The sequence below is a fragment of the Haemaphysalis longicornis genome, unplaced genomic scaffold, assembly GCF_048455015.1.
Source record: "Haemaphysalis longicornis isolate Haplotype H1 unplaced genomic scaffold, Haemaphysalis longicornis Haplotype H1 scaffold_12, whole genome shotgun sequence".
NCBI classification, from domain to species: domain Eukaryota; kingdom Metazoa; phylum Arthropoda; class Arachnida; order Ixodida; family Ixodidae; genus Haemaphysalis; species Haemaphysalis longicornis.
Window position 1 is genome coordinate 118681551 of NW_027526225.1, and position 14106 is coordinate 118695656.

Here is a 14106-nt window from a genome sequence, read left to right on the forward strand (position 1 = left end):
CCAACTCGCCCAACAATCCATTTTATTAAGGAAACAGACAGGGTGTCCCAGCTATCATGAACGAAGATTTTAAAAAAGAGCAATGGCGTTACTCGAAGGAAAGCTAGTGCGTAATGTTTGCACTACTGTGGAGAAGCGTGCAGTAATTTTTTCGTTAATGATACTTAACTAATTAATTGCAATTAATTATCTAACTCGAGAAGTACTGTAACTAATCCCTGAAGTGTCAATGAGGCACTTGTATACGTACCCACGAGGGGAATCTAAGTGCGGTATTTTCAGCGACGACCTAATTGGGTACTCATTTATTCTGACTGATAAAGAAAACCCGCGAAATATGAAAAATACCACGTGACGGAGCTTCCGTGCGCATTGTAAAGCAGCGTCCCCAAATAAGCTGATTGAAATCAACTGCTTCGCCTGTCACCCGCCTGAAGAGACAGGGCATCACCTTGATAATGGCATACATGGAAGGAGCAACAGGAGCAAGATTCGCGGGGCGCGTGTGCCGATAAAGCACAAACTCGGTCGCAATTTCATTCTATCTTTCTTTTGTTTATCTCATTCTGGCTAACTCAGAGGCAGCCTGTTTGAGGGCATTGCTTTACGGTGCGCGCTAATGCGCCCCGAGGGGCCGTCACGGGGTATTTTTCATATTTCGTGAATTTTCTTTATCAGTCAGAATAAATGAGTACGCAATTAGTTCGTCGCTGAAAATAACCGCACTTAGATCCCCTCGTGGGTACGTATACAAGTGCCTCATTGACACTTCAGGGATTAGTACAGTACTTCTCGAGTTAGATAATTAATTGCAATTAATTAGTTAAGTATCATTAACGAAAAAATTACTGCACGCTTCTCCACAATACTGCAAACATTACGCACTAGCTTTTCTTCGAGTAACGCCATTGCTCTTTTTTTTAAATCTTGATGCATGATAGCTGGGACACCCTGTATACTCCTCGCTTCATCGTCGCCCTAAGCCGGTTTTTTTCTCCCTAAGGTACAAAAACGGACCCCGAAGAAAGGGTTCCGTACTCTAAAATACGTTATTGGGAAAGAGGTTGAATTCTGGAGAGGAGCAACTTTTTACGAAACATATTCCGTTGGGGCCCTGCTGATGTTACTGCCCGCTGTGGGATGGAAGCCAGTGCACTCTAAGTCACCGTAGGGCGTCTTCACCACAATGCTCCCGAATGACCAATCGAAGAGGCCTCTTGTGTAAATTTTACGACTGACGTGCCCGATAATCACATTTCAGTGAAAAGGGGCATCTGCGCAGGGACATTACGCAATGCAAAACGCCATTCAGGCCTTGCGTGTTGTCCTCCGCACATGTACTTCTTTTAGTCAAATCATATGTTGGGCTTCGTTATTCGCCGAGTTTGCGCACTTGGTCACTTAAAGAGACTCTGCAACCCTTCTGATAAACGCGTTCACTCTTCCCTTCGCGTCTGGAATCACTGCGAAAACTACAGTTATCGACAGCAAGGAGCGGCGCTGCGCGATTGGCTCGTCGCAGCAGATAGATAGATAGATAGATTATTGCAAATCATAGCGGTGCAAGGGTTTCCTTGCCTTCCTAAGCACGCAGTGCTTGTGGGAAAACAGGCAGAACAGCAGCACCCGACCAGACGGGCAGTAGAGGTATTTTTTTGGAAAGGGAACAAAGTACAAAAAACGTAAAAAAAAGATCGCGATGACAAGCAGCCTTTGACGTTTAGTCAAACCCGGCTATAACGAACCCGGATAGAGCGAATTATGCTATATATCGAACAAAAATAATTCAGTTACAGAAATACATGGGAAACATATTCCTTATAACGAAGTTCACTTCCGATATATCGAACTGTGGGCGCCTAGAATGGCCGCTGAAATGCATGATCTCGGAGTGGCGATTGAGATGAGGATTGGCCGCGACCACGGAGCAAGGGCCGCGACTGAGACATTGCGCCTCACACGGAGCGATGTGACGCCCAATACTTTCCGGAACTGTTTCCGATGCGCGGGACTAGCGACGGAACCCGCCCAGTCAGTGAGTCCGGACCAAGACAGCAGCATCGGCGAACTGTGGGAAGAGCTCAACAACGTTCCCGATGATGTCGCCAGTGAAATCCGTCCGACGCTTATAATGAAGCGCTTTCGGCAGACTATGTGCTCCGCCAATGCTTGGATTTTTGAGGACGCGGACTCGAACTGGTGGAAACAATGTTTCGTGTAGAGAATGCTATGCTAGTTGAAGCCGCCAAAACGAAAGTGAAAACAAAAATCACTGTTTTTTTGCAACGTGGGCAGTTAAGGTGGAAAGTAGCTTTGATACTTGCAATAAATGGAATATTTTGGTCTGGTAATGGCTTCTGTACTGTGTTCGTTTTCTGCATACCTGGATGGCGGAGTTGGGGAGGGGGCAAGGGGCTCCTGGGGATTGCGAACTCGTAACAATGAGCTCGTTATAGGCGGGTTCGGCTATATCGAACTATTGGATATATCGAACTAATTCCGGTGCATATTGCAGTTCGCTATAAACGGGTTTGACTGTAAATGCGCCTTCCGTTTCTGCTTTTCTTTTGTAGCATTTTATTCTGAAGTGTCTATCCTAAGCGCTTATTCCTGCAACTGAAAGAAAGCCGACCAATAGCCGCTACACTGCTGTAATGACGTAATTTGAGCGCTCGAAGAACGCCGAGATCGGGAAAGAGAGAAAATTCTTTTGAGCAAGTTTTTAGTGATCTGATGGGCATAGAGCAAACATTTCTGGCTCAGGTACTTTGTGACCCTGATTTTTAAGTACTGACGTTTTTATTGACTACGTTCTGGAAACGCGGTCACAGTGATGTGGAGAGGGCGTAGCCTAGAGAGGAGGAGGGCAAGCGCAAAGCACGCATGCAGCAAGTTAAAAGAATGCGTGAACGATACGTACATATACGCAGAACTTTTCTAAGCTATTAAATCTTGTGGCAGTCTTTTACTTGTCAACATTGTTGAGCAAAACGAAAACATTAAGCATATTTGAGGCAGATATCAATGCATAGGAGATATTTTCATTGTAGTTTTGATTAAGAATGCATGGCTTGATTTTTGCGATGGAAAATAAAAAATACCCTGAAAAACAACAAGCGCTCGCGGTGACCTCTCCTGGCAGTGTTCCAGGTTCAAAAGTAACAAGAGGTTCCGGTAGATGGCGCGAGCAGTGGAACACTGCAAAAATGAATTGGCGTGAACGGGGATCTATGCATGGAGAAGTTCCATGAAACTCAGCCTCGCGATAAGGGAACGCCAACAACTCCGCTGTTAACATCAATGTTCGTAACGTCAAGTCCGTGAAGCTGGGTTAATACAGAGTTTTAGCAGTCCGTCCGCTCCGTCACGTACGTAGCTAGCGTGTTTACCGGGACCCGTCTGGGCACTTGGGCATTCGTCACGGTAGGGGGATTAGTTCCGCGCGCCTGCCTTCGCCATGTCCGCGCCTCCTCGCCCTTCCTCCTCGCCCTTCCGCGCGCGCAGGCGCAGACCGGTCCCAGTTAACCCGGTAACAACGTTACGAACGGAACGTAACAAACGGACGGACTGCTAAAACTGCTAAACTGCTAAAAACTCGTTACCGCGGCGGCCTTTTCGGTGCCATTCGTGTTGTCGCTGATGGTCCCTTTTCGCGTTTTGTGAGGCATCTACTGCTGTCGCCTTAATAACGGCGGGCACTCACGTATCCCCGCTGCTTGAACCAGCTGAGCCCGTAGAGCGGGACCTGGCAAAAGATGAACAGCAGCAGCATGTAGCCGGCAATGTCCACGTACAGCGGGAACGTGTAGCCCCGTAGAGTGGCTGGGTTTACGGTGATCAGGCCGGACAGGTAGCTCAGCTGCATACGGCGGACACGCAATCGTATAGCCATGCAACCGCGGTACCACGCGTAAAAATCAATAGAGAGTTTTAGCAGTCCGTCTGTTCCGTCGCGTACGTAGTTACCGTGTTGACCGGGACTCGTCTGGGCACTTGGGCATTCGTCGCGGTAGGGGGATTAGTTCCGCGGGCCGGCCTTCGCCATGTCCGCGCATTCGTCACGGAGGGGTGCGCCTCCTCGCCCTTCTGCGCATGTATGCGCAGTCGGGTCCCGGTCGACACGCTAACTACGTACACCGCGGAACATACGAACTGCTAAAACTCTCTAATGAAAGACTATACCGAAACAGGAGTCCGGATGCCCTGCCTGGGAAAGGAATAAAAGTATGCGGTAAAAACGCATAAAGAGTTCAGAAGTAGCGTGCAAAAGACCCTTGAAAGTCCTTCCAAAGCCTCTAATATTCGTAGAGTAGGGTAACACTAGTGTCACTAGATAAGGTATCAGAATACCGCCACTAAGGCACGCAAGTCAGTAGCGGTCATTTTGGTGTTCATCAGAGTTGCGAAATTACCGCTTGTATACGCCCTCGCCGCTAACTTCGACAGCGTCGTTTGTTAAAGGGGTCCTGAAATACCTTCCGCCGATGCGTGGATGTACATGTAACCAAATAAAGCAATGTATTAGCAATCTCCTCCCGCAAGAATTTTGTTGAAGCGATGAGTATTAGCTGAGAAATCGTTAATCAAAAAACGCGCATTATCGTCGCGCCGCGTTTCCTCCTCCTTTCAACTTACTCTCCGCTGTTGACGGCGAGCGAGCCTTCCCTCCCATGATGCTGCGCTCCTCGGCGGTGACGTACTTCCGCTATTTCGCTGCTCCCACAGCCGTCTGCTACGGGCAAGCTTTGTTGACACCATGAATTCCGCACTCCGCTCAAGGCTGGAAAAGCGAACGAAAAATCTGGCCCCATGTGTGCGGCGGCCTGGCCTTGCCCTTTCGCGGTGTACGTTGCTCCAGAACTTTGCTATCGGCGGCACGCGACTTTTTATCGGCGGCGAACTCGCAGCCGCACGGGCAGGATCCTGCGCTCGCTCCCTTGGATGCACAGCGCACTGTTTATCCAAAAAGCGCCGTATCAGATGTGGCCCCGCTGGTGCCGGGTCTTATTTTGTGGCGGTGGTAATTCCTGCCGGTGGCATGTGAAAAAGACATTTTGAACCGATACAGAACCCGATCACAAAACGCCAGTTCAGCTTGGGGCGACGCGTGGTGGAGAGCGGCAACGTTGGCAAAACATGCTCCTCCGCGGCTCTGAGCTTCCTCGCGCTGGAGCGAGCACCAATTCTTTGACAATATCAAACATCGGTTGCCCTGGCAACAAGGCACAAACCGCTCTAGAAGTCAGTTACCGTTGCGTGATCCCGGTTCAGCTTGGGGCCCCACCTCGCGGCATATGGGCACTGCAGGCATACTACTCACTCCCATTTGGAAGTGCGAGATGCGTTTGGCATTACAGGAGGCGATGGTGTGTGTGTTGTGGACGCCTTTGTTTCGCGATGAAATGCGACGTTGTGCTTCTGCGGGTGGATAGTGCTTCCCATGGTCTGGATTATCTTTCTCAAGCGGCGTACGACTCAACCTCGCATGGGGTATGTGCAGTGTGCGTGGCTAAAAGCCATCTCGGCTTGTGCGCCGGAGTTAAGTGACTTGCTGTTCGTCCCCGCAAACCGCGCGCGAGGTGAGTGCCGAATTTACGAGGGGCAGGAGGAGGCAACCCATCGTCTGTCAATCGCGGTTCGTACTTGCAACGCATGTTGTGACGTTGTGTTCGTTCGAAACGCATCTCTGGATTGTTTGGAAGTTGAATAAAATGTATGCGTCAAACCCGGGCATTCGGCTCAGGGCGTTCTCTGCGATTGCAAGAAAGAAGTGCCACGGGGCTTCAACACTTTCTTTATGGAACGTACTCAAGTAAGAGAATATTCATGTCGTGTTATGGCCCTGTCGCATTCAATACAAACGGTTAAGCGTTTGTTTACACTTGTTTCGTTTGTCGTAAAATGTCCAAGCACTCCGGCACTCCGCTGGCAGATCAGCCGGCGAGCCGACGCTGAGCAGACGACTCATCTCTTTGCCGGAAGTGCGTGAAAAAGCCGCCCAATAGCAGGATGTCTAGCTCATGACGAACATCTGGGAATCGATGATGTAGACATGTGAAGATGGCGGCGTCCAAAAACACGAAGGAAAGGGTGAGAAAAAAGCGACCAACTTTGCAACAAAAGTGTGAGCTTTCCGCTGCGCGTAAAAGAGTAATACTTGGCACAGATGATGTTGACGACCCAATCTAACGATTGCGCTATACCCGGTTACAACTTAAGAACGGCACCTCGCACCTCATCACCGCAACCGGCTGTTCCTCCGCTCGGCGCAAAGAGTGCGTTACTGCGAATGTTTCTGGAAGCACAAAATAAAAGAACCCCCCAAAACAAAACAAGTAAACTTAATGTTCTTGGGATTTTAAAATTTCAATGTGAGATACATTACCACAACTACCGTGTATCAAAACGTAAAAATATTATAAAAAAAATGCCATTCCCAGTCAAAACCCGGTGCAAAAATGACAAAACAAAACATTATTAAAAAAAAAATAACAAAGTTCAGTTTACTTTTTATGGCTTACGTGTTGTATTTTACACACGCATGCATTATTCACTAGCTTTTAAATTACGATGTGTTAGCGTATAGTGGCCTCTTTGCTTCACGCATTGTATTTTTGTCCCCACATTTTACACCATCTCATTCTCCAACATGGACGTCTCGTACGAGGTCGATTTTTTGGCGGAGCATGACTACGCAGTACCACCTGCAGCCGCATTTGTTACCGTTTCTTCGACTCCAGATTCTTCGTCGCGTTTGCGGTCTGGGGCGAGTTCACCGCCCCCTCAGAGCCCATCAACGCCGAAGCATCTGTACAGGAAGAACTGCAGCGGCATTGTTCTTTGTAGCCACGTTCAGCAGACAGTTTTGAACGTCTACATGAAGCTGCGAGGGGAGCACCAGCACGTTGGCGTGAAAGAGACTTGCCGCAAGACAAGTGAGTACACCGGTGTCAGTTTTCGGAAGGTTTTGGACATCAAATCCAAAGCGAAGGCGACGGACGGGAAGCTGACAACACCTTCGCGGAAAAGGCCCGGAAGCGAGAACCGCAAACGCCGCACTGCGATGTATGACAGCTTCACTTTGTGCGCGCTGAGAAACATTGTGCACGACCTCTTCCGGCGCAACGAGCCTCCTACTGCACAGAAGATTGCGGAAGAATTTCGGAGGAGTGAGCATCTTCCCAGCCTTCGAACGTGGACCATCCGCCGCCTCCTGAATGACATCGGCTTCGTCTTCGAGAAACGCGAACGAAACTCGATGATGATCGAGCGTCAGGACGTGCTGATTTGGCGGCAGCGGTACCTTCGTCAGGTCGCTGAGTACAGGCAGCAGCACCGCAAGGTGTTCTACACAGACGAAACTTGGGTAAACGCTGGCCACACCGTGACGAAGGCTTGGAGGGACGATACAGTGAAAACGTCTGAGGACGCTTTCCTGCGTGGTTTGACGACTGGGCTCAAACAGCCATCCGGAAGAGGAGCGCGGCTGATAGTCACCCACATCGGCAACGAGGACGGCTTTGTTGACGGCTGTCTGTCCGTTTTCAAAGGAACGAAGTCGGGAGACTATCACGAGGAAATGGACGGCGAGCATTTCGAGGCTTGGTTTGACTCTGTTCTCCCTAAGCTGCCCCAGGGTAGTGTTGTCGTCATGGACAACGCGTCCTACCATTCCAGGCGGCTGGAGTCTGTCCCGACCATGTCCTCACGCAAGCCTGACATACTAGCCTGGCTGACATCAAAAGGTATCCCGTGTGATGCAACGATGACAAAGAAGCAGCTTCTTGAACTGGTGGCGCCAGTGAAAGACCAGTTTGTGAAGTTCAGGGTTGATGTCGCGGCAGAAAAGGCTGGGTGCGTCGTTCTGAGGTTGCCACCATACCACTGCGAGTTTAACCCCATCGAGCTGATCTGGGCGCAGATGAAAGGTGAAGTTGCTAGGCTGAACACTGACTTCAAGATTGACAGTGTGCGGAAGCTCCTCATCACAGCAGCTGAGAATGTTTCTCCAAGCAACTGGGCCAAGGCTGTTGAGCACGTCATTGGCATTGAGGACAAGTGCCGAGAGGCGCGTGGGTTCAGTGACCATGTGGACCAATCATCATCAGCCTTGGGGAGGAGGAAGACGACGACAGCTGTGGGAGTGCAGATGACGACCTCTCCGGCATCGAGCAAATGGAGTGAGGCTTACCATGCTGCAGTCTTCAGCTCCGAAGCTCCAAACGGCTCTTTTAAGAGCCCACCAAATGTTGAATAGCGGTCTGGCCTACAGCGAGCTTGCCACCTGTGTATCCTCCCACTATGTTTGCTTTATGCAGCAGAATTCAACTTCTTTTCTGGAACAATACCAAGGTTGTTTACATGGCTGGTCAACAATGTAGGGCTGAGGAACATGAAACATAAAACTAAGGGGGATGGTGACACAATCTTGCATTATTGAAAAGACAATCTTGTATTATTGAGGCAACGCTCTGTAACTTTATGCTCGGCTGCCTTCGCCTACCTATCTTTGTGGCCTCACGCTCAAATCTTTCCTTAAAATATTTTCATGCGGCCACGTCTGCAGTGTTGGTTTCAAGGTTTCCAGTGGTCTTGTTTACCTTTTCAACGAGTTGGGGTTTGTGAACAGCGTCAGGATTCGTTATCCGGCGATTGCTGGTCTTTCTTTCCACACGAGCCAAACTGATTAATATGGAGAAAGACACTAGTCCATGGTCAGAAAAAGACGTGTGACACCGCATCTAGCCACCCACTGCAAGAAGTCCCTGGTAACGCAGAAGCGGTCCAGGTGAGCTTGAGACGTGCCATGCCGCCATGTGTTGCGGGGCGGCACCCCACTGACGTCCCGGGTCCGCATGGATCCTATCACTGTCCCACAAAACGAACATTAGTGTACAAGCTGAGAGTGTCTGGCTCTGCTCTCCCTTGTCACTGACACTTTATGCAGTTAATATACCCTCACAAAGAAGAAATAAATTTCCTGTTACATTATGTGGTACTGTTTGTGGGGAAGCAAACAGGTCAGTACGAGCTTGCGCCTTGTCGGGGGAATGCACGCAAAGAAAACAGAAAAACTTCCCGCTCATTTTTACATCGACCAGGGAGAAACCACCATCTGCCCAAGCTTGCAGTCAACAATTTTAAGGAAGTCTCTTTTTTTATAAGAATGGCTGTTCTGCCTGCACGACTACATTTAGCAGGCTAATTTACTGTCGAACCAACAAATTTGTTGACGTTGCTACCATGTGTGCCCTACCTTTCTACAATACACTCTTCTGCCCTTGGAACGAATGCCAACATATTGCAACAATGCACAAGATAAGCTGAATACCACCAGGGCAAGGCTGTCAGATTAAGTTATCGGACTGCCTGAAACTTTCAGCGACAAACTTCAACGAGAGGACTGTGCCTCGCGGCAGTACAGAAATTTTTTTTAAATGGCTGCTACGATAAGTGGCTGCTGTACAAAATGTGCTCATGTCGTTTTGTTCTCTTTGCATCTAATTTGTGGCGTTGTGCCTGATGAATAGGAACCTTCTGCGCATAAGCTTGAAATTGTCTTGCAGCATTATGTGACCTGCAACCATATTTCTCGTTGTTTGCTGATTTTATTTCATTTGAAACTGCTGGCAATGAAGAGTTGCCGAGGTACTGAGGCAAAAAACGACTTGTATAACAATCTCACTAAGCCCCTTTGCACCGGAAGCATTTGGAAGTCCGGTATAAGGGAAATCACTGCAGTGTTCTAAGTGGCATCATATGCTACTTATGTGCTTGAATGGACTTCTCATGGCAGCGCCACGTATGGGATGTTGTGTTTTCACTGAGGATGTGTACTTTTAACTCTGACTACAGGTGTGCTTTTATGTGATTTCAAGTCAAAGCTTGCAGTGTAATTCAATGTATGTAATATGTAATTAAAAAATTACAATTTACGGTGCAGTTGCAATTTTTCAACACATCCCTGGCTTGGTGTCGTGTTGAATGGTATCAAAAAAGCAGCCGTTGCTATTTTTGTGCGTGTAGAGTACACTGCTTATAACGAAAGCATGTATAATAATCTCAGGCTCATTGTAAGACACGATAAAATGTGACTCATATTACGGGCATGGGGAGGTCATTGAATGCAACTTTGTTTTAATGTGATAAAGAGGACCGAGTTTCAAGTTTCAACATCTGGACTGTAAAGCATACTTCAGAGAGAAATGTCAGATATCGAGGTTCTTAGCAGTGCGTTATTGTGATAATGTGGAGGAAACATTGAACAAAACTGTGTACGGGCACTGTTAACGTCTTCATACACCTGTGGTAGTGCCCTAGTGGTAAATCCAGATGGAAGGCCTGCAGGGAATCACCTGTCGCACTCTGCATTCTGTTGTTCAGTGAAGCTCCATGTCAAAACCACACAACACGTTTTAGCCGAATTTAGTTTGGGGGGGCGGGGAGGAGGAGGAAGCGCCTGCTAAGGTTTCTGGGTTCTAACCTTTTCATATTTGTAAATTGGTACCTCAAGCTCGTGTCCATGATACCTCAAGCTCGTACGCATGAGTATGCCTGCCAGTGAGACTGTCTGCATCATGCCCTTGTTTTGGCACTTGAATTTGCGTAGAAGACACTACAACTTTTCATTCATAAACATTTCAGCGCAAAAGGGAATAAAAACAAATGCTGTTTATAAGTGGCGGCTCTCTAGCCAAATTATAAGTGTGAATAATTCACTCCCACATATAATTAAGAGAAAAGCAAACTTTTTTGCTATTTGGCCTGCGATTTCTTTGAGCTTGCCCCAGCAGATGTAAATTCAAGCAAATGGGCATAAAAGGGTGAGCTGTAACTATGACGCCAAAAATTTTTCCCTGTACAGGCATTTTCCCCAGTTTCGTAAAATGATACTCCAAATTCCGTGTGTTAGGGCGTATAAAAATCTGAAAGAAGTGATCGAAATAGCCTGTTATAACCTACATTGGCGTTGTCAAAATCGCAATTACCATGGCAGCTGCGAAAGAGCATTTTTCAGGAATGGAGAATTTACCATCCATTTCGAGACTCGATCAGAATCGCAAAAGCGCTTTTTCCCAAAAATGTGCAGCACCGTGAAGCACGGTTTTTACGCGCAGACACTTCATGGTCGCTTCCTGTAAACCGCAGGCTTTCTTGTCAAGACTGCGTAAAAAAACGCGTAACAGTGCTATATTAAGGACAGTCGTAGAAATGACGGCAGTGCTTAGACAATGCACATGTAAGGAGCAATAACCAGGAAGAGACAGTAATAAACTCACGCGTAATAATGAAGCAGAAGCGAAGCTATTTTTCACGCGTGATCTGAAAGGAGCAATTCTGTTATTTTTCTTTTCCTTTTTACAAACAACGCGCTACCCATGTGCACCTCCGATTGGCGTGGCTTTTGTGCACACATTACTAAACACAAGAGTGTTTGATGCAATTGTTATTAACCATCAGCATAATCTAAAAATCTGAAATCGTTCTCCGCGTCGTCGTCAAACACGCATAATGTTGCGTACCTCGCGAAATTAATGCTTCAGCACATCGAGTACTTCACGTACGCATAACTGCATCGATCTTTGTAACATGGTGAGTCATATAAATTAATGCCGCACTCGCTCTTTTACGTCCTATATTAAAACTTATTTGTTCATTCGTATGTCATAATTACGAAATCTCGCGCCGTTCACGAATAGGTGGGGTGAGGTGTGGACAATCGATCAGTTCTGAAATGAGAGACGCAAGATAAACAACCGATAGCAATCACCGCCAGCGCACGCACACATTAACCACACCGGACACGAGTCGTTTCCATGACTTTTAGGACTTAATCTGCCTATAAATTACTGCAGTGACGACAAACAAACTCGGTGAGAAAAGCAGATGATGTCACGAATTTAGCGCGATCCTCTTTCAAAACGCGCGCGCACTGACGTCACGGGTCCGGCGCTTCGGCGGAGTGATACACTACATGAGGTGGTGCCGTTCGTAAGTTGTAACCGGGTATAGTCAATTTAGTGTGCTCAAAACGCCTTTCAGGGCCCCTTTAACAACACTGCCGAAGGTGCAGCAAAACGGCATCTCCGGATGTACTTGCGCTGCTGAAATTCTGCTACACGCGTTACCTTTGATTCGCGTTCGGAACGACGTCAGTCGCGCGCAGCCGCAGAGCTGGGAGGAAAAGCTTAGCCTGCCAGAGTTGACCGGCTAAAACGCATAAACAACAAAATGGCGGCGCCCATGAAGCGTCGCAGTGTAAACAAATGTCATGTAATGCGAACAGACCAATGATCATGGCGGCGGCACAAAACAATAGGAGAAAAGAGTGCCGATACTCTGAAACCTTGATTGATTGATTGTAGGGTTTAACGCACCGACGCAACGGAGGCGATGAGGCGCGCCGTAGTGGAGGGCTCCGGATTAATTTTGACCACCTGGGGATCTTTAACGTGCGCCGAAATCTCGCACACACGGGCGTTTTTGCTTTTCGCCTCCATCAACTCTGAAACCTTATCTTGCGGTACTAGCTAACACAATTAAGGCGACGTGTGGTTGTTTTTAAAGTCGCAGTACGTAGGAAACAATGAGCGCTTCCCCTACAACTACTTAAATGTGCTTTTCAAACTTAGAGAGGAAGGAGGATGTTGAATGGAGCCTGAGGGGACGTTAAGTGGCGCAAAGCCGGGTTTTCTACCCTACACTGAAAGACTTTCGCCCACCTCGGGTTGTTTAACGCGTGTTCCGAAATCCCGCATCCCCCGAGCTCGAGTGCCAACCATTCCAAAAGTTAAGCAAGTCGAATTCGTGTACTATACGAGTCCAAACTAATGGAGGAAGTAGGTGATGTAGGCTTGGAAGTCATGGTTCGCAGTGTCCAGAAAGAGGCAACGTTCCAAGTCCTCCTTCCACGATGTCAAGCGTGTCACTGCGCCAGCAGGACGAATACTGCGAAAGAACACTTTAGCTTGAGATTCTCAGCTACATGCTCACCAAAAGCATAAGGGGAACCGTGAAGCTCCAGAGCACCTTGTAGATGATGGACGACGGCACCGTGTACATAAACTCGATGTCGAACAGCAGCCTCCTGGCAGCTGCAGGCAAGACATCAGCAATCATCATCATGCTTCTCGATGCATGCAGTCGAGTTGTTTCATCAATTATACACATCCGTAGAAACATCGCTACGCGTGTCGCTACTTACACGATCACAACTGCTCTAAAGCCATTTCCTTACCCTTCATAATGCCTTTATACTGTTATGCCGTTCGAAAGAGTAACGGTCGCGCAAGTGTGTACCGCCATTACAGGACTTTATTATTATTCTCGAGTGGAAAAGACTTACTGTAGCCCCATGAGTAGCAGATGACTTCGACGAACGCAACCACCACCAGGAAGGATCCAGCAAGGTGAGTCTCCATCACCCTCATGAAGAAGGGCCCGGTCTGCGCAAGTGTAGCAGTTACGGTACCGCTCGTCAGTACTCTTACAACAACAGCGATCCGTAAGCCGCCCGCATGGTCTGAGAAATATTACAAGAGGAAGAGGAAATCGGAGCGGTGTAGTTGGTGGAAAGCGGTTGAAACTCCTATAGTCCCTGAAAACTGCAGGCAGCATGAACAATGATGGCTCTAGCAGGTACCTTCAGCGTTTAAAAGTAAATCTTATTGGAGAGTAAACCAAGAATTCCTGATTGTAAGGTTAATGCGCCGACGCAACGCAGGCGATGAGGCGCGCCGTAGTGGAGGGCTCCGGATTAATTTTGACCACCCGGGGATCTTTAACGTGCGCCGAAATCTCGTATACACGGGCGTTTTTGTTGGTCCCCTCGATCAGAAAAGCGGCCGCCGCGGCCGGGAATCGAACCCGCGACCTCGTGCTCAGCAACGCAACGCCTTAGCCACTGAGCCACCGCGGCAGGTACCAAAAATTCCTGTTTTCTCTTTGCAGCAAAGGCCGTTTCGGTATTGTTCGTGTTGACGGTCACTTTTCGAGGTCGATAGGACATCGACGGATAGGAAATCGCGACACCGTTGTATCGGGCTATTTCGGCGAAGATAGAACTCTTGCCTCCCCTTGGCTCTGGGGAATTCGCTCGTAAAATCA

General features: G+C 48.2%; 1 protein-coding gene across 1 annotated transcript in view; it reads right to left on the bottom strand.

The window, feature by feature from the left end:
* The window catches only part of LOC144163390 (sodium-dependent nutrient amino acid transporter 1-like), a gene marked incomplete at its 3' end in the record, with an annotated part of 37177 nt that overhangs the window by 17720 nt on the left and 5351 nt on the right, over nt 1-14106 (bottom strand). Inside the window, 3 exon segments of the mRNA XM_077694360.1 lie at nt 3704-3859; nt 12994-13094; nt 13346-13445. Coding sequence (XP_077550486.1) covers nt 3704-3859; nt 12994-13094; nt 13346-13445 — 357 coding nt within the window.